Source organism: Passer domesticus, chromosome 37 (assembly GCF_036417665.1).
Source record: "Passer domesticus isolate bPasDom1 chromosome 37, bPasDom1.hap1, whole genome shotgun sequence".
Lineage (NCBI taxonomy): Eukaryota > Metazoa > Chordata > Aves > Passeriformes > Passeridae > Passer > Passer domesticus.
Genome location: NC_087510.1, coordinates 136,515 through 158,994, shown reverse-complemented (window position 1 = coordinate 158,994; position 22,480 = coordinate 136,515). Strand labels below are relative to the sequence as shown.

General features: G+C 66.6%; 3 protein-coding genes and 1 long non-coding RNA gene across 4 annotated transcripts in view; 1 reads left to right on the top strand and 3 right to left on the bottom strand.

The window, feature by feature from the left end:
• Positions 1–363: 363 nt before the first annotated feature.
• On the bottom strand, positions 364–7,465 carry LOC135288943 (solute carrier family 22 member 6-A-like). The gene is given in 15 exon segments (XM_064402283.1): positions 364–602; positions 999–1,202; positions 1,308–1,396; positions 1,398–1,417; positions 1,647–1,747; positions 1,749–1,859; positions 2,202–2,317; positions 2,392–2,515; positions 2,595–2,697; positions 2,700–2,762; positions 3,362–3,516; positions 3,620–3,663; positions 3,665–3,724; positions 4,006–4,771; positions 7,312–7,465. Coding segments are annotated over 14 exon segments (1,887 nt in total). The 5' UTR covers positions 4,621–4,771; positions 7,312–7,465; the 3' UTR covers positions 364–520.
• Positions 7,466–9,324: 1,859 nt separating this feature from the next.
• Positions 9,325–15,685, bottom strand: DRAP1 (DR1 associated protein 1). The gene is given in 9 exon segments (XM_064402276.1): positions 9,325–9,648; positions 9,650–9,731; positions 10,021–10,103; positions 10,554–10,641; positions 12,189–12,308; positions 13,555–13,613; positions 13,615–13,649; positions 14,685–14,757; positions 15,489–15,685. Coding segments are annotated over 9 exon segments (618 nt in total). The 5' UTR covers positions 15,531–15,685; the 3' UTR covers positions 9,325–9,612.
• Positions 13,681–14,373, top strand: LOC135288936 (uncharacterized). Its single transcript, XR_010351758.1, has 3 exons — positions 13,681–13,711; positions 13,822–13,839; positions 14,266–14,373. It is a non-coding gene; the product is annotated as an uncharacterized LOC135288936 (long non-coding RNA).
• A 1,154-nt stretch (positions 15,686–16,839) lies between the features above and the next one.
• RELA (RELA proto-oncogene, NF-kB subunit) overlaps positions 16,840–22,480 on the bottom strand; it is a 13,018-nt gene continuing 7,377 nt past the window's right edge. The window contains 7 exon segments of the mRNA XM_064402260.1: positions 16,840–16,961; positions 16,964–17,055; positions 17,057–17,379; positions 18,292–18,380; positions 18,874–18,954; positions 20,472–20,684; positions 22,223–22,327. Coding sequence (XP_064258330.1) covers positions 16,876–16,961; positions 16,964–17,055; positions 17,057–17,379; positions 18,292–18,380; positions 18,874–18,954; positions 20,472–20,684; positions 22,223–22,327 — 989 coding nt within the window. The 3' untranslated portion in view covers positions 16,840–16,875.

The window sequence follows — 22,480 nt, the reverse complement described above, 5'->3', positions numbered from 1 at the left end:
AGTTTCTTTGGGATTTGGGGGACGCCTCTACCGGGACAAGAGCTGGTTTGGGGTTATTGGGGATGGTCTTGTTGGAGGTGACAGCCAGCGTGGTGTTCTTGGTGCCACCTTATCTGAGGTGACTTTGGGGACACGGTTCTCGGGCAGCGTCCTGTTGGACGAGGTTATGAGGTGTCACCAAAAATGGGGGTCTTGGGTGCCACCTCATCGATGGACAAGGTTGTGGGGTGTCCTCCTGTGGAGATGACCTCCAAAAAAAGGGGTGCTTGGTTGTCCCCTTATTGGACATAATTCTTGGGCATTGTCCTATGGGAGGTGACTCGGACGTGACCTGGGGGGGCACAGATAAGACCCCGAGACGTGTCCCCACCAGAGCTGTTTTATTCCTGCCCAGATGTCCCCATCCCAGCAGGAGGTCACCAGTCACGACCTCGAGGTCTCCCCCTCGAGCTGTGGGGACCCCTGGGGTGGTGGCCACTGGTGGCCAGGGCTGGAGCGCTGTGCCCACCCCCAGGGTCCCTCAGGCCTCCTTCAGGGGGGGCCCGTCCTGGGGCTGGAGCGCGATCTTCTCCTTGGGGTCAGCTGCTGGCTTCCGCTTGGTCCTGCAGGGAGGAGGAGGAGATGGAGGAGGAAGAAGAGGAGGGTCATGGTAAAGGGAAAGTGGCCCAGGCCAACCATTCAGCCAATCACAGAGCTCATTCTTCTGCCAAGGTTCCCGTCCACCTGTCCCTCAATGCAGCCAGGGGTCCCTAGACCCTGAACCTCTTCATGGCTGGGGTTGTCCATCATCTATCAACTGTCCATGCAACCATCCATGTATTATCCATCACTCAACCATCCATTGTGCATCATCCAACCATCATCCATCATCCATCCATCCATCCATCCATCCATCCATCCATCCATCCATCATCCATCCATCATCCATCCGTCCATCCATCCATCCATCATCCATCCATCATCCATCCATCCATCCATCCATCCATTCCTGTACCCACCTGTTCTCCACCTCCTCGATGGTGTCGGGCAGGGGCGTGTTGAGGGTCTCGGGCAGGAACGCGGCCGCCACGGCTGCCACCACGGGGGCCACCCCGTACACGGCGGGGGGCAGGAAGGGGTAGTACTCGTCCATCATCTTCACCAGCGGCGCCACGATGCCGCCCACGCGCGCCATGGTGCTGCCGAAGCCCAGCCCCGTCTGCCTGCGACGCCGGGAGGGTCACGGGGGGCACGGAGCACCCTGGGGGTGTCTGGGGAGGGGTGACAGGGACCTGCCCCACCGCGGGGACGCGGGGCAGGGGCGGTACCTGATGGGGGTGGGGTAGAGCTCGGTGGTGTAGAGGAAGACGCAGTTGAAGGAGGCGGACAGGCAGCCCTTGCCGATGACGGCCAGCGCCTGTGCGCACCGTCTGCAGCTCTGCGGGGACACCGGGGCTCAGACACAGGGTGGGCGGACATGGGGACAACAGGGCTTGACCTCCATGCGGGGACACCTCGGGCAGGTGGGGACGGGGCAGGGAGGGAGGATGGAGGGATGGGGAGGTCAGTGGTTGGACGGAGGGATGGAAACATGGAGGAAAACACAAGACAAACTGGGAACACTGGTGGCCAGAGTGATGCAGACCCTCCTCCCACTCCACACCCACCTGTGGGCACAAAGATGTTGGCCACGACCACCAGCCCCGCCAAGAACAAGGCCACCGTGAGAGAGAGCCGCCGGCCGACGTAGCTCAGGACACGGTCACCACCACCTTGGCTGGAAGTCAACGGCGCCGAAAATCACCTGGATGAGGTAAATGCTGACCCCGAAGTTCTGCAGGTCCATGGCCAAGCCGTAGTAGGAGAAACTGATGGAGAACCTGGTGGGAGAAGGGGACCTTGAGGTGACATCACCTTCTTGGGACAGGATGGGACAGGGATGGCAGGGCAGGGAGGAGAGGGTTGGGAGGCAGTTGGATGGGTGGGGTCATTGGTTGAGTGTCCAGGTGTCCATCCTTCCCTTCATGCATCTGTGAGCCTGACCAGACATGTGTCCATCCATCCATCCATCCATCCATCCATCCATCCATCCATCCATCCATCCATCCATCATCCATCCATCCATCCATCCATCCATCCATCCATCCATCCATCATCCATCCATCCATCCGTCTGTCCGTCCGTCCATCCCTCCCTCTGTCCCTCCTCGCCCCCAGCCCCACCAGACGATGGAGAGGCAGAAGAAGATGTGGCGGATCACGGGGGTCCGGACCAGGTCGGAGACGGTGTAGGAGGATTTCAGAGCTGCCAACTCCTCCTTCATGTTGGACTTCAACATCTGGGAGAGGGGAAACGGGAGAGGTTGGGAGGGGGGCTGGAAACCATCCCCACCCCAAAGTGGGGCCACCAGACCTCGACCGTGATCTTCTCCCCCTCCTCCTTGCGGTTGTTGAAGGCGGCCACGCGCTGCAGGACCTTCACTGCCCGGTCGGCCTTGCCCGAGAGCACCAACCACCGCGCCGACTCTGCCAACCACCTGCAGCCACGAGGGGAAACTGAGGCACGGCCAGCGCCCCCGCATCCCCACGGCCTCCCCGAGGGGCCCAAGGTCCTACCAGGAGTAGAAGAGGAAGACGAAGAAGGGCAGGGACACGGAGAGCTGGAGCCAGCGCCAGTGGGGGACGGCGTAGGCCACCCCGGCCAGGATGATCTGGCCCAGGTGTAGGCGAAGCCGGTGATGGCCACGGTGATGGCGCGGTAGGGCGTAGGGATCCACTCCACCACTGCCAGGGACACGGGGACACGGCTCACTCGGGGTGTCCCCACAGAGCTGGGACCCCTCCTGGTCAGTGCGGCCACCCCAGCGCAGTCAGATGTGTCCACACCGTGCGACCCCAGCGTGGCCACAGTGATGTCCTCGCTCATGGACACTGGGACGTCCCCCCCATGACCATTGGGTGATCCCATCCATGACCACAAGGATGTCCCCATCCATTGCCATTGGGACATCCTTGTCCATGGATGTCCCCACCCATGACCATTGGGTGATCTCCATCCATGACCACAGGGATGTCCCCATCCATTGCCATTGGGACATCCTTGTCCATGGTTGTCCCCACCCATGACTATTGGGTTGCCCCCACCAATGACCATTGGGTTGTCCCTTCCATGGTCATTGCCTTGTCCCCCTCCATGGCCATGGCCATGTCCCCATCCATTGGCATTGGGACATCCTTATCCATGGTTTTCCCCACCCATGACCAATGGGTTGTCCCCCTCCATGGCCACGGCCATGTCCCCCCCATGACCATTGGGTTGTCCCCCTCCATGGCCACGGCCATGTCCCCAGCCCTGACCGGGGGCTGTCCCCGTGTCCCCTCACCCAGGCAGGCGATGCTGAGGCCGAAGCCGGACAGCGCCATCCCGCCGGCGAAGCGGAAGACGCAGTAGGAGGCGTAGTTGGGGGCGAAGGCCGTGCACGTCCCCATCACCCCCAGCTGCAGGTAGGACCACATCAGCATGGCCTTGCGCCCAAACCTGCAACAGGAGCCACTGGGAGCCACTGAGAGCCACCGGGGATGAGCTGTCCACAGCCCCACAGGGAAACTGAGGCACAGGGGGGTGTCTCTGCTGCCTTTACCTGTCTGAGAGGCCCCCCAGGACCAGGGCGCCCACCAGGACCCCCGGCCATGTAGATGGACTGGGCCATCTGCCGCAGCTGCCGGTAGCCACAGACCAGGTCCCACTGCGGGACAGGGGGACATCTGGCAGTGTCAGTCTGTCTTCCTCTCCATCCATCATCCATCCATCATCCATCCATCATCCATCCATCCATCCATCCATCCATCATCCATCCATCCATCCATCCATCCATCCATCCATCCATCCATCCATCCATCCATCCTTTGTCCCCCTCCCTCCCACCTCATCCCAAATCCCACCCCCTCCCTTCCCTGTCCCCACAGAGGTGTTGTCCCCCCCACGGTCACCTCCCCACCCTCCCTGTCCCCGTGTCCCTGTCCCCACCTCGGTGACGATGGTGGACACGTAGATGCTGCGGTCGTAGTCCCAGCCGTCACGGCACGGCTCGGTGGCGCGGGGACCACCGGTGACGTTGGCCACATAGCGCCGGCAGGACCCCAGGGTGACATCAGGAGACCCCAGGGTGACATTGGACCACCCCGGCGTGGCACCAGTGGGCCCCAGGGTGCCATTGGAGGACCCCCAGGTGGCATCAGGCTGGACACTGGTGCCATCGGGGGACCCCGCGGTGCCATCGAGTGTGACATGGGTGGCACCGGGGCTGTGGACGCCACTGGGGGACCTCAGGGTGCCACCAGGTGACCCCGAGGTGCCACCAGGAGACCTCAGGATGGTGTCGGAGCCTCTCGAGGTGCCACGAGGGGCCGCTGAGGTGGCATTGGGGGTGGCTCCGGGTGGTGCTGGGGTGGCACCGTGGCCAGCAGGGGTGGCGCTGGGGACAGCGGGGACGCGGCAGCGGTGCGGGGGCACGGCGGCGGTGAAGTTCTGCAGCAGGTTGTGGCTGGCCATGAGCAGGATGGGCACCGCCAGCAGCGCCGTCTGCAGCACCTGGAACCGGCCCAGGCCCCCGACCTGCGCCAGCACCGCCCCGAACGGCATCGCGGGGACACCGCTGGGCTGGGGACACCGCTGGAGACGGGGACACCGCTGGGCTGGGGACACCACTGGACACAGGGACACTGCTGGACAGAGGGACACCGCTGGAGACGGGGACACCGCTGGGCTGGGGACACCACTGGACACGGGGACACTGCTGGACAGAGGGACACTGCTGGAATGGGGACACTGATGGCCTGGGGACACTGCTGGACAGAGGGACACTGCCAGGCAGAGGGACACTGCTGGCCTGGGGACACTGCTGGCCTGGGCACACCGCTGGACACGGGGACACTGCTGGACACAGGGACACCACTGGGCTGGGGACACTGCTGGACACAGGGACACTGCTGGACACGGGGACACCGCTGGGCTGGGGACACCGCTGGACAGAGGGACACTGCTGGACACGGGGACACCGCTGGGCTGGGGACACTGCCAGGCAGAGGGGACACCGCTGGAGATGGGGACACCGCTGGACACGGGGACAACCGCTGGACACAGGGACACCACTGGGCTGGGGACACCGCTGGACATGGGGACACTGCTGGGCTGGGGACACTGCTGGACACGGGGACACTGCTGGGCTGGGGACACTGCTGGACACAGGGACACTGCTGGGCTGGGGGACACTGCTGGACACGGGGACACTGCTGGGCTGGGGACACTGCTGGACACAGGGACACTGCTGGGCTGGGGACACTGCTGGACACGGGGACACTGCTGGGCTGGGGACACTGCTGGACACGGGGACACTGCTGGACACAGGGACACCACTGGAAATGGGGACACTGCTGGACACAGGGACACCGCTGGCCTGGGGACAGTGTCACCCGTGGGGATGGCAGCACTCATGGGGACAGTCAGCCATGGGGACACCACAATCCATGGGGACACCAGCGGACACAGGGACACGAGGGCTTGGGGACACCAAGACATGGGGACAACGCCACCCATGGGGACACCACCACCCCCGCGGGGACTTCATCAGCTGAGGGGACACCGTGAAACACAGGGACACGGGGGCCTGGGGACATCTTCACCCACGGGGGACACTGGGACAGGGGGACGCCATCACAGGGGACACAGCCACCCCAGGGCCATGGGGACACGGGACAGGGTGGGGACACGGCTGGGAGTGCTGAGCTGGGGCCACCAGGATGTGGGGACAGGGGACATGGGGACCCAGAGACGGGGCGGGGACACGGGGCAGGGGACGTGGTGACCACTGGGACGGTGTCACCGCTTGCGTCACACGTCCCCAACCCCTCCTGATGTCCCCATCCCCTCCAGCATGTCCCTGTCCCTGCTCCACCTCGGCGCAGCTCCCCAGGGATGGGGACATCCGGCCAGCTGTGACTCTGTGTCCCCAAGGCGAAGGGTCCCCTCTGTGATGTCCCCAAACCTTCCCTGATGTCCCCACCATTCTCCTCCATGTCCCCAACCTGTCCCATGTGCCCTCTGTGATTTCCCATGTCCTCACCATGTCCCCACTGTCCCCAGTTTGTCCCAGTGTCCCCCCATGATGTCCCCAACCCGTCCACTGTCCCCTCCCTAAGAGAAACAATGTCCCCAACCCCCAACAACGTCCCCAAGCCCTCCCTGGTGTCCCAACCTGTTCCCGTGTCCCCCAAATGTCCCCACCCCATCCTGTGACCCCCCGCTGTCCCCCCCAGTCCTGTCCCAGGAATCCCCCCCACCTGTCCCCTGCTGTCCCCACCTGTCCCCTCCTGTCCCCACCTGTCCCCTGCGGTCCTCCAGGTGCCGCCCCCATCCCGAGGTCCCCCCACTGTCCCCCCTCTGTTGTCCCCCCAGACCCCTCCTGTGCCGGGGGTCCCCCAATTGTCCCTGTCCCCATGTGGCAGTGGTCGTCCCCACTGTCCCCCCGTGTCCCACCTTTGCTCCTGTCCCTGTCCCCCTGTCCCGCTGTCCCCCTGTCCCGCTGTCCCCGTGTCCCACCTGCGCTCGCGGTGCTGTCCCTGTCCTCCTGTCCCTGTCCCCCTGTCCCTGTCCCTCACTTCGCTCGCGGTGTGTCCCTGTCCCCCCTGTCCCCCTGTCCCTGTCCCTCTGTCCCTGTCCCTCTGTCCCTGTCCCTCACCTCGCTCCCGGTGCTGTCCCCGTCCCTGTCCCCGTCGCGGTCCCTGTCCCGGTCCCCCTTTCCCTGTCACCCCTGTCCCCCTGTCCCGCCGTCCCCCTGTCCCTCACCTCGCTCCCGGTGCTGTCCCTGTCCCCCTGTCCCTGTCCCCGTGTCCCACCTGTGCTCTCCGTGCTGTCCCTGTCCCGGTCCCCGTCCCGGTCCCCGTCGCGGTCCCTCTGTCCCTGTCCCTGTCCCCGTCCCCCTGTCCCTGTCCCCCTGTCCCCCCGTCCCTCACCTCGCTCCCGGTGCTGTCCCCGTCCCCGTCCCGGTCCCCGTCGCGGTCCCTCTGTCCCTGTCCCTGTCCCTGTCCCTGTCCCTGTCCCCGTCCCTGTCCCTGTCCCTGTCCCTGTCCCTGTCCCTGTCCCTGTCCCCCTGTCCCTGTCCCTGTCCCCGTCCCTGTCCCTGTCCCTGTCCCTGTCCCGTGTCCCACCTGTGCTCTCCGTGCTGTCCCTGTCCCTGTCCCCGTCCCTTACCTCGCTCCCGGTGCTGTCCCCGTCCCCCTGTCCCTGTCCTTGTCCCGGTCCCTGTCCCCGTGTTCCCCTGTCCCCGTGTCCCACCTGTGCTCTCCGTGCTGTCCCCGTCCCCGTCCCGGTCCCCGTCGCGGTCCCCGCGCTCGCTCCGTTACACAACGAGCCGAAAATCGCCGCTTTTGGTGCCACCGGGATTAACGGGGGGGGGCGAATTCCAGCGCCGCGGGGGGGTCCGGACGCCTCTGGGTCCCCCCGCCCGCCCGCCCGGGGTCTCCGCGGCCCCACCGGGGTCACCCCCATGGATCAGCGCCCCCCGAGCCCCTCCCCACACTTGGGGACCCCCCCCACCTGTTGGTGTCCCCCCCCCCGGACCCCAAAGAGCTGCTACAGAGCCCCCAGGAGCCCCTCGAGGTGCCCCAAGAGCCCCTACAGACCCCAAAGAGCCCCTACAGACCCCCCTGAGCCCCTATAGACCCCTCTGAGCCCCTACAGACCCCCCCAAACCCCTATAGACCTTCATAAACCCCTATAGATCCCCCCGGAACCCCTATAGACCCCACAGAGCCCCTATAGACCCCACAGAGCCCCTATAGTTCCCCCTGAGCCCCTACAGACCCCCACAAACCCCTACAGACCCCCCATAGCCCCTATAGACCCCACAGAGCCCATATAGAGCCCCCTATAGATCCCCCCAAGCTCCTCGAGGTGCCCCAAGAGCCCCCTATAGACCCCACAGAGCTGCCACAGCCCCCCAAGACCCTATAGACCCCCCTGAGCCCCTACAGACCCCCCCAAACCCCTATAGATTCCCCTGAGCCCATATAGATCCCCCCAAGCCCCTCGAGGTGCCCCAAGAGCCCCTATAGACCCCAAAAAGCCCCTATAGACCCTCCTGAGCCCCTACAGATCCCCCAGGCCCCTGTAGAGCCCCCCAAGCCCTTACAGATCCCTCTGAGCCCCTATAGCCCCCCCCAAATCCCTATAGACCCCCCCAAGCCCCTGCAGACCCTCCCCAAATCCCTATAGATCCTAAAGAGCCCCTATAGACGCCCCCAAACCCCTATAGACCACCCCCCCCAAACCCCTGCAGATCCCCCCAAGCCCCTAAAGAACCCTACAAACCCCTGCAGACCCCCCCAAGACCCCACAGACCCCCCCAAATCCCTATAGACCCCCCAAAGCCCCTATAGACACCCCCAAACCCCCACAGACCCCCCCCCCAAATCCCCTTAAAGCTCTTTAGGGCCCCGGGAGCCCCTACAGGAGCTCATTGCAGCCCCCCAGACCCCTCTAACCCCCCCTTTTAGGGTCCTGCACCCCCCCAGCAGACCCCTATAGATCCTATAGGTTCTCGGGGCCCCAGCAGGCCCCCCCAGACCCCCGAGACCCCCCCCCCCCCACTGCAGACCCCTGCCATTCCCCTAAATCACCCCCAGGTACCTGCAGCTCCCCTACAGACCCCCTAAAGACCCCCTATAAACCCCCCAAAACCTCTACAGACCCCCAGGACCCCCCCATAAATCCCTACAGCCCCCCCAAACCCCATAACCCCCCCAAAACCCCCCAAAACCCCCTCAGACCCCCCCCCCCAATAATCCCCACTGCCGCCCCCTGGTGGTCGAGAGAGAAAACGGGAATTGGGGAGGGGTCCCGGGAATTGGGGAGGGGTCCTGGGAATTTGGGGGGGGGATTCAGAGATTTGGGGTCCTAAGACTTTGGGGGAGGTCTCAAAGAGATTTTTAGGGGAAAATTCAGAGATTTGGGGGTCCCAGGGTTCTTAAGGGGGGTCCATGGGTTTTGGGTTTTTTTTTTGGGGGGGGGGAGGTCCCAGGGGTCTTTTTTGGGAGGATCCCAGGGTTTGGAGGTCCCAGGATTTTGGGGGTGGGTCCAGGGTTTTGGGGGGTTCCCAGGGTTTATTGGGGGGGGGGGGTCCAGGAATTTTTTTGGGGGGGTTCCCAGGAGTTTTTTCGGGGGTCCCAGGGCATTTTGGGGGGGGGGTCTCAGGGTTTTGTGGGGGGGGGTCCCAGGGTTTTTTTGGAGGGTCTCAGGGTTTTTTGGGGGGGGTCCCAGGTTGGTTTTTTTTTTTGGGGGGGGTCCATATGGAAACAGGAACTTTATTGAGCCGATACAAAACCCCCGACTCAGCAAACGCCCCCAAAGAGCCCCAAAATCAACCCCCGACCCCCCCTGCGCCCCCCCCACCCCCAAAAAGGGGTCCCAGGACACCCGTGGGGCACGGGGGGGGGGGGGGGTCCCAGTGCTCCCAGTACCCCCCAGCCCCCCCAAACTGGTGCCAGGCCCAGCTCCCAGTAAGGCCCAACTGGGAGGGGGGGGGCCCGGAATGGGGGAAAATCCTGGAGAAACGGGTAAAAACTGGGGGGGGGGTCGCTAAGAATCGTAATCTTCATCCTCCTCCTCTTCCTCGCGGGCGCGGGGGGGGGCCGGGGGCCGGGGGGAGCCCCCCCGGGAGGCTGGGGGGGCCCAGGGGGGCGAAGGGAACCCCAGGGCTGCGGGAAAAGGCGTCAGTGAGGGGGGAGACCCCCCCAAAAAAACCCCAAATCCCCCCCAAACCCCCCCAGGAATAATGGGGGGGGCGCCCCCGATCCACCCAACCCCCCCCCGGGTCATTGTGGGGGGGGGGCACCCAAAACCCCCTCCCCAAATCGAGTCGGGGATGGGGGGACACCCCAAACCCCCCCCAAAAACGGCCCCGGGTGTTGTCAGGACCCCCCCCCCCAAAACGCCCCCAGGGGTTTTCTGCCCCCCCCCCCCACCCCCCCACCCCCCCGACCTCACCTGGCGAAGGTGAGCGGGGGCGGGGCCGGGGGGGGCTGCGGGGTCTCCTCGTCCCCGTCGCTGTCGCTGTCCTCAGACTCCTCCTGGGGAGGGGGCAATGAGGGACCCCAGACCCCTCCCCGTGCCCAGGGACCCCCAGAACCCCCCCAGAGGGGACCCAGAAACCCCAAACCCCCCCAGGACCCCCCAAAACCCCCCCGGGACCCCCAACCCCCCCCCAGGACCCCCCAATTCCCCCCCCTTGGAGGTGACCCCACAACCAGGTACAACCCCCTCCCCTTCAGGGGGGCCCCCAAAGCCCCCCAGACCCCCCCAGAGGAGACTCAAGGGTCCCCAAATCCCTCCCAGGACCTCCCAAAATCCCCCCGGGACCCCCCAAAACCCCCTCAGGACCCCCCAAAACTCCCCCAGGACACCCCCAACCCCCCCCCAGGACTCCCCAAACGCCCTCAGGACCCCCCAGACCCCCTCAGAACCCCCCAAACCCCCTCAGGACCCCCCAAAACCCCTCAAGACCCCCCAGGACCCCCCACCTCCTGCTCCGAGTCCGTCCCCGACTGTTTCGGGGTCCCCTTGGCCCCGGGACCCCCGTTCTTGCGGCCGCTGCCCGGGCGGCGCCCCCTGCAAGAGACCCCCCCTCATTAGAGACCCCCACATTAAAGACCCCACCTCATTAGAGACCCCTCCTCATTAGAGACCCCCCTCATTAGAGACCCTCCCCTCATTAGAGACCCCCCTCATTAGAGACCCCTCTCATTAGAGACCCCCCTCATTAGAGACCCTCCCCCTCATTAGAGAACCCCCCTCATTAGAGACCCCCCCTCATTAGAGACCCCCCCTCATCAGAGACCCCCCTCATTAGAGACCCCTCCTCATTAGAGACCCTCCCCCCTCATTAGAGACCCCCCTCATTAGAGACCCCCCCTCGTTAGAGACCCCTCTCATTAGAGACCCCCCCTCATTAGAGACCCCCCCCTCATCAGAGACCCCCCTCATTAGAGACCCCCCCTCATTAGAGACCCCCCCTCATTAGAGACCCCCCCCTCATCAGAGACCCCCCTCATTAGAGACCCCTCCTCATTAGAGACCCTCCCCCCCTCATTAGAGACCCCCCTCATTAGAGACCCCCCCTCGTTAGAGACCCCTGTCATTAGAGACCCTCCCCCTCATTAGAGACCCCCCCTCATTAGAGACCCCCCGACCCCAAACCCCCCCTCAGGGACCCCCCTGCACCCCAAAATCCCTCCCGACCCCCCCCCCGGGAGCTCAGGTGGGGTGAGGGTCTCCCAGAGGAACCTGGGGGGTCCCTCAGGGGTCCAAAGGTGTCCCCAAACTGTGCCATAAGTGTCCCCAAAGTGTCCCCTGGGTGTGCCAAGGTGTCCCCCCGGTATCCCCCAGGTGTCCCCAAGGTGTCCAGAGGTGTCCCCAGGTGTTGTCCCTCAGGTGTACAAGGCTGTCCCCAGGTGTCCCTCAGGTATCCCCAGGGTGTCCCCAGGTGTCCCCCAAGAATCTAGGAGTGTCCCCAGGTGTCCCCAAGGTGTCCAGAGGTGTCCCCAAAGAACCTCATAACGTTCCCAGGTGTCCCCCGGGTATCCTAGGGATGTCCCCAGGTGTCAGGGTGTGTCCCCCAGGTGTGTCCAGGTGTCCCCCAGGTTCCTGGGTGTGTCACCAGGTGTCCCCCAGGTATCCAGGGGGGGGGACACACACCCACACCCCAGGTGTCCCCAGGTTCCCGGGTGTGTCCCCAGGTGTCCCCAGGTGTGCCCAGGTGTCCTCCAAGTATCCAGAGATGTCCCCAGCTGTCCCCCAGGTTTCCCAGGTGTGTCCCCAGGTGTCCCCCAGGTATCCAGGTGTGTCCCCAGGTGTGCCCAGGTGTCCCCCAGGTATCCAGAGCTGTCCCCAGGTGTCCCCACAGTATCCCAGGTGTATCCCAGGGGTGTCCCCCAGGTTCCCGGGTGTGTCCCCAGGTGTCAGGGTGTGTCCCCAGGTGTCCCCCAGGTATCCAGGTGTGTCCCCAGGTGTGCCCAGGTGTCCCCAGCTGTCCCCCAGGTGTATCCCAGGGGTGTCCCCAGGGGTGTCCCCAGGTGTATCCCAGGGGTGTCCCCAGGTAGCCAGGGTGTGTCCCCAGGTGTGCCCAGGTGTGCCCAGGTGTGCCAGGCGCGCCTCACCTGCGGGGCCCCCTGTCCCCGTCGCCGTGGGGGTCGTCGCCGTCCCCCTGCATGTCGGGCACGGCGGCCACCAGGTCCTTGAGGAAGTCGAACTGCTGCTCCAGCTCGATGCACTGCTTCCTGTGGGCGGGGCCTCAGACCACGCCCACGCTGCCCGGCCACGCCCACAGCCTGCCTGGCCACGCCCACAGCCTGCCCGGCCATGCTCACAGCCCGCACGGCCACGCCCACAGCCTGCCCGGCCACGCCCACACTGCCCGGCCACGCCCACACTGCCCGGCCACGCCCACAGCCCGCCCGGCCACGCCACAGCCCGCCCGGCCACACCCAGCACACCTGAGACAGGCCACACCCACAGGGCCACGCCCAGCACACCTGGGACAGGCCACACCCACCTGGCCACGCCCACAGCCCGCCCGGCCACGCCCAGCACACCTGGGACAGGCCACACCCACCCGGCCACACCCAACACACCTGGGACAGGCCACACCCACACAGCCACACCCAACACACCTGGGACAGGCCACACCCACCTGGCCACGCCCACAGCCTGCCCGGCCACGCCCAGCACACCTGGGACAGGCCACACCCACCCGGCCACACCCACCTGGCCACACCCAACACACCTGGGACAGGCCACGCCCAGCACACCTGGGACAGGCCACACCCACCCGGCCACGCCCAGCCCCAAAGGTGCCTCGGGTGTGTCAGGGACCCTTCCCCACCTCCCAATGGTGGCCCAGGTGTGCAAACAAGTGGGGACAGGTGAGAAACAGGTGGGGACAGGTGGGGGCAGGTGAGGGGACATCTGGAAACACCTGAGCACGGGTGAGGCACTCACAGGTGAGGACACCTGAGCACAGGTGAGTGACAGCTGAGAGACAGATGAGCAGAGGCGAGGGCAGGTGAGGACAAGTGAGGGACAGGTGAGCACAGGTGAGGCACTCACAGGTGAGGGACAGGTGAGGGACAGGTGAGGGCAGGGGAGCACAGGTGAGGGGACACCTGAGCACAGGTGAGCGACAGGTGACGGACAGGTGAGCACAGGTGAGGCATCACAGGTGAGGGACAGGTGAGGGACAGGTGAGGGACAGGTGTGGACAGGTGAGGGACACCTGAGCACAGGTGAGTGACAGCTGAGAGACAGATGAGCAGAGGCGAGGGCAGGTGAGGACAGGTGAGGGACAGGTGAGCACAGGTGAGGCACTCACAGGTGAGGGACAGGTGAGCACAGGCGAGGGCAGGGGAGCACAGGTGAGGGGACACCTGAGCACAGGTGAGGCACTCACAGGTGAGGGACAGGTGAGCACAGGCGAGGGCAGGGGAGCACAGGTGAGGGGACACCTGAGCACAGGTGAGCACTCACAGGTGTGACGTCGTCATGGTCTTGGCGTTGCGGGACTGGGTCACGTGACACGCCTTGCGCTAGCAGCGACTCCAGGAACAGCTCCAGGGCCCGCGCTGGCACGCTAAGGACGGACAGGTGTGCAGGGACAGGTGTGCAGGGACAGGTGTGGGGACAGGTGTGGGGACAGGTGTGCAGGGACAGGTGTGCAGGGACGGACAGGTGTGGAGGGACAGCCCCAGGTGTGCAGGGTCAGCCAGGTGTGCAGGGACAGGTGTGCAGGGACAGGTGTGCAGGGACAGACAGGTGTGCAGGGACAGGTGTGCAGGGACAGGTGTGCAGGGACAGGTGTGGGGACAGACAGGTGTGCAGGGACAGGTGTGCAGGGACAGGTGTGCAGGGACGGACAGGTGTGCAGGGACAGGTGTGCAGGGACAGGTGTGCAGGGACAGGTGTGGGGACAGACAGGTGTGCAGGGACAGCCAGGTGTGCAGGGACGGACAGGTGTGCAGGGACGGACAGGTGTGCAGGGACGGACAGGTGTGCAGGGACAGGTGTGCAGGGACAGGTGTGCAGGGACAGGTGTGGGGACAGACAGGTGTGCAGGGACAGCCAGGTGTGCAGGGACGGACAGGTGTGCAGGGACGGACAGGTGTGCAGGGACAGGTGTGCAGGGACAGGTGTGCAGGGAGGGACAGGTGTGTAGGGACAGCCCCAGGTGTGCGGGGACAGGTGTGGGGACAGCCCCAGGTGTGCAGGGACAGCCCCCAGGGACACAGGTGACCCCTCCTAACCCCCCCAGGTACACAGGTGACATCCCAGGGACACAGGTGACACCCCCAGGTGTCCAGGATGGGCAGACTCAGGTGTCACAGGTAGGGGCACCTGGGGGAGGCCGAGCTGTGCAGGGTGAGGTCCCAGGTGAGCGGGGCGGGGTCATGGGGTGCCCAGGTGAGCGGGGCGGGGTCCCAGGGGTGCCCAGGTGAGCAGGGTGGGGTCCCAGGGGTGCAGGGTGGGGTCCAGGGGTGCCCAGGTGAGCGGGGCGGGGTCCTGGGGTGCCCAGGTGAGCGGGGCGGGGTCCCAGGGGTGCAGGGTGGGGTCCAGGGGTGCCCAGGTGAGCGGGGCGGGGTCCCAGGTGTGCCAGAGGATACAGATGATGACGGGCACGGCGGCCGCCACCTTCCCGATCTCCTCGTCCGTCTGCATGATCTTCTTGATCCGCGCCTGCAGAGCCCCGCCCTCACCTGAGTGCTCACCTGGAGAGCCCCACCCTCACCTGGAGAGCCCCGCCCACACCTGGAGAGCCCCGCCCCCACCTGAGCGCCCACCTGGAGAGCCCCGCCCACACCTGGAGAGCCCCGCCCCCACCTGAGCGCTCACCTGGAGAGCCCCACCCTCACCTGGAGAGCCCCGCCCCCACCTGGAGAGCCCCGCCCCCACCTGAGCGCTCACCTGGAGAGCCCCACCCTCACCTGGAGAGCCCCGCCCCCACCTGGAGAGCCCCGCCCCCACCTGAGCGCTCACCTGGAGAGCCCCACCCTCACCTGGAGAGCCCCGCCCCCACCTGGAGAGCCCCGCCCCCACCTGAGCGCTCACCTGGAGAGCCCCGCCCCACCTGGAGAGCCCCGCCCTCACCTGAGCGCTCACCTGGAGAGCCCCGCCCCCACCTGCAGAGCCCCGCCCACCCCTCTGGCCACGCCCCCTCACCTGCCCCCTCACGCGCGACCCCTTCCGCCCAAAACCCCGCCCACCCCTCAGGCCCCGCCCCGCCCTCTCCGTTACCATGGTGACCCCTCACCGCCCCACCCTCGTTGCCATGGTGACGCGACCCCGCCCCGCCCGTTGCCGCGGTAACCCCCGTCCCCCGCCCGCGCGTTGCCATGGTAACCCCCCTTCCCCCCCCCCCCCCCCCCGTTGCCATGGCGACCCGCGGCCCGTGTCCCCTCAGGCGGTACCGGCGGGAAGCGCGCGTTGTATTTCTTCTTCTTGCTCGGCATGGCGGCCTCGCCGGCCCCGGGCGCCCCCGCGGGGTCCCGGAGGGTCCCGCCGGCCCCGCTGCCGCCGCTCCCGGCCCCGCTGCGGCCGCTCCCGGCCCGGCCCCGGCCCCGGCCCCGCTCGGCTCCGCCGCGGCCTCCCCGCCGCGCCCCGCCCCGCCCCTTCCGGGACGAGGCCACGCCTTTTCCCGCTAAAGCTCCGCCCCGGCGGAGGCAGCGCCGAGCTGGACACGCCCCTCTGGAAATAAACCACGCCCCCCTCCGCGATAGCCACGCCCCTGTGCGCACAAGCCACGCCCCTCAGCTGTCAATCAAACGCTCCACCGTTTATTGAGGTGACCCCAGCGGGGGGGGGGAGGGGCGGGGCTTTCCCCTCCCCCCAAAGGCACTTCCATGGGGGCGGGGTTAATGCCGGGGGGGAGGGGCGGCCACGCTCCCATTGGCTGCTGTGCCCCGGGGGGCGGGGCGAAGCGGGGACCCCCCCTAAAGGCACCCAGTGACCCCCCCAGGAGTTTCCCAGTAGCTCCCAGTAACCGCACGGGGTTCCCAGGGAGTCCCAGTTGTGTCCCAGTAACCGCAGAGAGCTCCCAGTGACTCCCAGTAACCCCTCAGTGACCCCCCAGTAACCCCTAAGGCACCTCCTAGTAACTCCCAGTAAAGCTTCAGCCCCCCCCAGTAACTCCCAGTAAAGCCTCAGCCCTCCCAGTGCCCCCCAGCCCCCCCCGGCCCCTCCCAGTCAGTCCCAGTGGCTCCCAGTAAAGCCCCAGCCCCTCCCAGTAAAGCCCAGCCCCCCCCAGCCCCTCCCAGTCGGGTCCCAGTGGCTCCCAGTAAAGCCCCAGCCCCTCCCAGTCCATCCCAGTAACTCCCAGTGCCCCCCCCAGCCCCTCCCAGTCCGTCCCAGTAACTCCCAGTGCCCCCCCCCAGCCCCTCCCAGTGGCTCCCAGTAAAGCCCCAGCCCCTCCAGTCGGTCCCAGTGGCTCCCAGTAAAGCCCCAGCCCCTCCCAGTCCGTCCCAGTAACCCCCAGTGCCCCCCCAGCCCCTCCCAGTCCATCCCAGTAACTCCCAGTCCCCCCCCAGTCCATCCCAGTAACCCCCAGTGCCCCCCCAGCCCCTCCCAGTCCGTCCCAGTAACTCCCAGTGCCCCCCCAGCCCCTCCCAGTCCCGTCCCAGTGGCTCCCAGTGCCCCCCCAGCCCCTCCCAGTCCGTCCCAGTAACTCCCACTCCCCCCCCAGCCCCCTCCCAGTCCATCCCAGTAACTCCCACTCCCCCCCCAAGCCCCTCCCAGTCCATCCCAGTAGCTCCCAGTTGCCCCCCCCAGCCCCTCCCAGTCGGTCCCAGTGGCTCCCAGTCAGGAGGAGGGGAACTGGCTGAGGAAGGCGCTCAAGTCCAGCTCCCCCAGGGAGGGCAGCGAGTCCTCGGGCCCCCCCCAGCTCAGCCCCCCAGCCCCAATTCGGGGGGCGCCCCGGGGGGCTGGCTCTGCACCAGGCGGGCGATGGCCTCGGGGTACGACATCAGCATGGGGGGGGCCCCCGAAATCCGGGGGTGGGGGGGGGGCGGCTCCGCCACCGCCCCCCCGAAATCTGGGGAGGGGTCCCCGAAGCTCGGGGGGGGCTCGGGGGGGTCCAGCAGGCCGCTGGACCTCGGAGGCGTTGATGGGGTCCAGGGGGGGGAAGGGGGAGTCCCCCAGGAGCGCCCCGAAATCCAAACGGGGGGGCCACGCCGCCCCCCGCCGCCATTTGGGGGGACCCCTCCTCAAATTGCAGCTGCAGCAGCGCCTCCGACAGAGGCTCGGCCTCGGGGGGGGCCGGGACCCCCAGGAGCCCCCCCGGACCCCCGAAAGAGAAGGAGGGAGCTGGGGGGGGGGGAGGGGTGAGGGAGGGGCTCGACCCCCCCCAACTCCCCTCCATTTTCCCCCAAAATTGCCCCAAAATTTACCCCTCCCCAGTTTTCCCCTCTTGCCCCCACCCCAGTTCTCCCAGTTCCTCCCAGTCCCCCCCAGTGTCCCCCAGTCTCAGTCCCCCCACTCCCCCCAGTCCCCCCAATCCCCCCCAGTCCCTCCCAGCTCCCCCCAGGTCTCCCCAGTTCCCCCCAGGTCCCCCCAATCCCCCCCAGTCTCAGTCCCCCCAATCCCTCCCAGTCCCTCCCAGTCCCCCCAGTCCCTCCCAGTCCCTCCCAGTTCCCCCCAGTCCACCCAATCCACCCAGTCTCAGTCCCCCCAATCCCCCCCAGTCCATCCCAGTTTCCCCAGTTCCCCCCAGCCCCTCCAGTCCCTCCAATCCTCCCAGTCCCCCCAGTTCCCCCCAAATCCTCCCAGTCCCATCCAGTTCCTTCCAATCCCAGTCCATCCCAGTCATCCCAGTTCCCCCCCAGTTCCCCCCAGCCCCTCCCAATCCTCCCAGTCCCCCCCAGCCCCCTCAGTACCCCCAGTCCCTCCCAAGTCCCTCCCAGTCCCCCCAGTCCCCCCCCAGTCCCTCCCAGGTCCCTCCAGTCCCAGTTCCCCCAGTCCCCCCAATCCACCCAGTCCCTCCCAGTCCCCCCCCCAGTTCCCCCCAATCCCTCCCAGTCCCCCCCAGTTCCCCCCCAGGCCCCTCCCAGTCCCTCCCAATCCTCCCAGTCCCCCCCAGCCCCCTCAGTACCCCCAGTCCCTCCCAGTTCATCCCAGTCCCCCCAGTCCCCCCCAGTCCCTCCAGTCCCAGTTCCCCCAGTCCCCCCAATCCACCCAGTCCCTCCCAGTCCCCCCCAGTGCCCCCAGTCCCCCCCTCACCCGCACTGGGGGGGTTCTGGGGGGGCCGGGGGGGGTCTCGAGGGCACCGCGATGCGCCGGGGGGGGCCGCGCCTCGCTGGACGCCGGAGCTGGGGGGGGAAACGGGGGTCCCACTGTCAGGGACCCCCCCCAGGGACCCCAAATCCCCCCCCAGGGACCCCAAATCCCCTCTGGAACCCCCCAGGGACCCCAAATCCCCCCAGGGACCCCCCAGTACCCCCCCCAGGACCCCCAGTACCCCCCCAGGACCCCCAGTCCCTCCTCTAGACCCCCCCTCAAGGAGCCCAAACCCCCTCGGGGTCCCCCAAATCTTCACCTTAAATCCCCCCAAGGGCCCCAAAAACCCCCCAGACCCCCCCAAGGGACCCCAAATCCCCCTCAGACCCCCCCCCCCCCAAGGGATCCCAAATCCCCCTCCAGACTCCCCCAGGAGCCCCAAACCTTCCCAGGGTCCCCCAATTTCCCCCCAGGGACCCCCAAATTTCCCCCTAGGGACCCCCAAATTCCCCTCCAGACCCCCCCAGAGACCCCAATAACCCCCCAATGACCCCCCCGAAGCCCCCCGAAGCCCCCCAGGCCCACCGGGCAGGGGGCTGCGCTGGATGAAGGAGCGGAAGGTTTCCCGCGTCCGCTTGCGCTTCTCCTCGATGCACTGCAGGTCCCCTGCACCAGTAACACCAGTTAGCGCCCAGTCCGCTCCCAGTTAGGGCTGCCACCTGCCCGAGACCCCCCGGGATCCCCCCCAGTCACCTCCCAGTAACAACCAGTCACCCCAGTGAGCTCCCAGTGCCCCACAGCGAGCTCCCCAGTGACCTCCCAGTCACACCAGTGACCCCCCAGTCACAACCAGTTACCCCCAGTGACCTCCCAGTCACCTCCCAGTCACACCAGTCACCTGCCAGTAACAACCAGTTACCCCCAGTGACCTCCCAGTCACACCAGTGACCCTCCCAGTAACAACCAATTACCCCCCAAGTGACCCCCCAGTAACAACCAGTGACCCCCAGTCCCCTCCCAGTCACCTCCCAGTAACAACCAGTTAACCCCAGTGACCCCCCAGTCCCCTCCCAGTCACACCAGTCACCTCCCAGTGACCCCCCCAGTCCCCTCCCAGTCACACCAATGACCCTCCCCAGTAACAACCAGTTACCCCTAGTGACTTCCCAGTGACTTCCCAGTCACACCAGTGACCCCCCAGTCCCCTCCCAGTCCCCTCCCAGTCACACCAGTCCCCTCCCAGTCACTTCCCCATCACACAGTGACCCCCAGTCCCCTCCCAGTTGCACCAGTGCCCTCCCAGTCCCCTCCCAGTCACACCAGTGACCCCCAGTCCCCTCCCAGTCACACCAGTCCCCTCCCAGTCCCCTCCAGTCACACCAGTGACCCCAGCAGGCCCCGCAGGGTCCCAGGGGGACAAGAAGGACCCAAAAAAGAACCAGAGCAGGACCTGGGAGTGCCCCAAAAGGGACCCCGGGTCACCCCCAGCCCCACAAAAAGACCCCACAAGTGCCTGGAGCCCCCCTGGGAGCCCCCAGCCCCCTCCCCAAGCCCACCCGGGTGGGGCAGGAACAGGAAATCAATGGGAATAGGAATCAACGGGATCTAGGGACCCGGGAATGTCCCAAAGGGACCCCGGAGCCCCCCCAAACCCACACTAAGGACCCCATAACTGCCCCTAGCCCCCCGCAGCCCCCTGCTGACCCCTCCCCAAGCCCACTCTGGTGGGGCAGGAACAGGAAATCAATGGGAACTGCAGCTCCAGGGACAAGGGAATGACCCAAAGTCACCCGGGAATGTCCCAAAGGGACCCTGAAGCCCCCAAACCCACACTAAGGACCCCATAACTGCCCCTAGCCCCCCGCCCAGGCCCACCCTGGTGGGGCAGGTATCGGAAGTCCATGGGGGAGCTGCAGCTCCATGGATCCAGAATGCCCCAAAGGAACCCTGAAGGCCCCCAGCCCCACAATACAGACCCCATAACTGCCCCTAGCCCCCCATAGCCCCCCTCCCCAGGCCCACCCTGGTGGGGCAGGTAGCGGAAGTCCACGGGCGCGCTGCGCTGCAGCTCCATGGATCTGGAATGCCCCAAAGGGACCCCGGAGCCCCCCAAACCCACACTAAGGACCCCATAACTGCCCCTAGCCCCCCGTAGCCCCCTGAAGACCCCTCCCCAGGCCCACCCTGGTGGGGCAGGTAGCGGAAGTCCACGGGCGCGCTGCGCTGGCGGTCCGAGGGCCGCTGCAGCTCCATGCGCACGGTGACCGGGGCGCGCAGCGCGGGGTCCCGGAAGGGCGGCGTGCGGAACACGATGGCGACCTGGCGGTGAACGTCGGCCTGCGCGAAGGAGCCCTTGGCCTCCCAGCCCTCGGCCGAGAAACGCACCTCGATGTCCTCTGCGGGGACAGGGACACCATGGGGACAGGGGCCACGGCACAGGGCACGGGGACAGAGACAGGGACAGGGACAGGGACAGGGGCACGGGGACAGGGACAGGGACAGGGCACGGGGACAGAGACAGGGACAGGGACAGGGACAGGGCACGGGGACAGGGACAGGGACATGGGGACAGGGACAGGGACAGGGCACGGGGACAGGGACAGGGACATGGGGACAGGGACAGGGACACCATGGGGACAGGGACACCATGGGGACAGGGGCACGGCACAGGGACATGGGGACAGGGGCAGGGCACAGGGCACAGAGCACAGGGACACGCTGGGGACAGGGGCAGGGCACAGGGCATGGGGACAGGGACAGGGACATGGGGACAGGGGCACGGCACAGGGCATGGGGACACCGCGGGGACAGGGACAGGGACAGGGACAGAGGGACAGGGGCATGGGGACAGGGACAGGGACATGGAGACACCGCGGGGACAGAGACAGGGACAGGGACACGCTGGGGACAGGGACAGGGACAGGGCACAGGGCAATGGGGACAGGGACATGGGGACAGGGACAGGGACATGGAGACACCACGGGGACAGGACAGGGACAACGGACACGCTGGGGACACCGTGGGGACATGGGGGTGGGGACAGGCTGGGGACACCACGGGGACAGGGCACAGGGACAGGCTGGGGACACCGCAAGGGACAGGGACACGCTGGGGACACCGCGGGGACACAGGGACAGGGCATGGGGACAGGGACACACTGTTTCAGGGTGTCCCAGTTTTGGGGTGTCCCAGGTTTCAGGGTGTCCCATTTTGGGGTATCCCGGTCTCTGGGGTGTCCCTGTCTCGGGGTGTGCCATTTTGGGGTGTCCCAGTTTGGGGGCGTCCCATTTCAGGGTGTCCCCATTTCGGGGTGTCCCAGTTTTGGGGTGTCCCATTTTGGGGTGTCCCAGTTTTGGGGTGTCCCAGGTTTCAGGGTGTCCCATTTTGGGGTATCCTGGTCTCTGGGGTGTCCCATATTTGGGGTATCCCAGTTTTGGGGTGTCCCATTTTGGGGTGTCCCCATTTCGGGGTGCCCCAGGTTTCAGGGTATCCTGGGTTTTGGGGTGTTCCGGTTTCGGTGTGTCCCATTTTGGGGTGTCCCGTTTCGGGGTGTCCCTGTCTCGGGGTGTCCCAGGTTTCGGGGTGTCCCATTTGGGGTGTCCTGGTTTCAGGATGTCCCATTTCAGGGTGCCCTGGGTTTTGGGGTGTCCCATTTCGGGGTATCCCGGGTTTCGGGGTGCCCTGGGTTTTGGGGTGTCCCATTTCGGGGTATCCCAGGTTTTGGGGTGCCCCGGGTTTCGGGGTGTCCCGGGTTTTGGGGTGTCCCATTTCGGGGTGTCCCGGGTTTCGGGGTGCCCTGGGTTTCGGGGTGCCCTGGGTTTTGGGGTGCCCCGGGTTTCGGGGGTGTCTGGGTTTCGGGGTGCCCGGGTTTCGGGGTGCCCCGGGTTTTGGGGTGCCCCATTTCGGGGTGCCCCGGGTTTCGGGGTGCCCGCACCTTTCTGGACCTTGTCGCACAGCAGGAAGATCTCGTCCCCGCCGCGGCAGCTCCCGGAGTTGCGGTTGACGCGGCAGATGCGCAGCTCGGCCGTGCTGGGGGCACCTGGGGACACCGCGGGGACACCGGGGTCACCGCGGGGTCAGCAGGGACATGGGGACACCGTGGGGTCACCGCGGGGTCAGCGGGGTCACCGCGGGGTCATGGGGGACGTGGGGACACTGCGGGGTCATACATGTGTCACACAGGGGGCCCCTG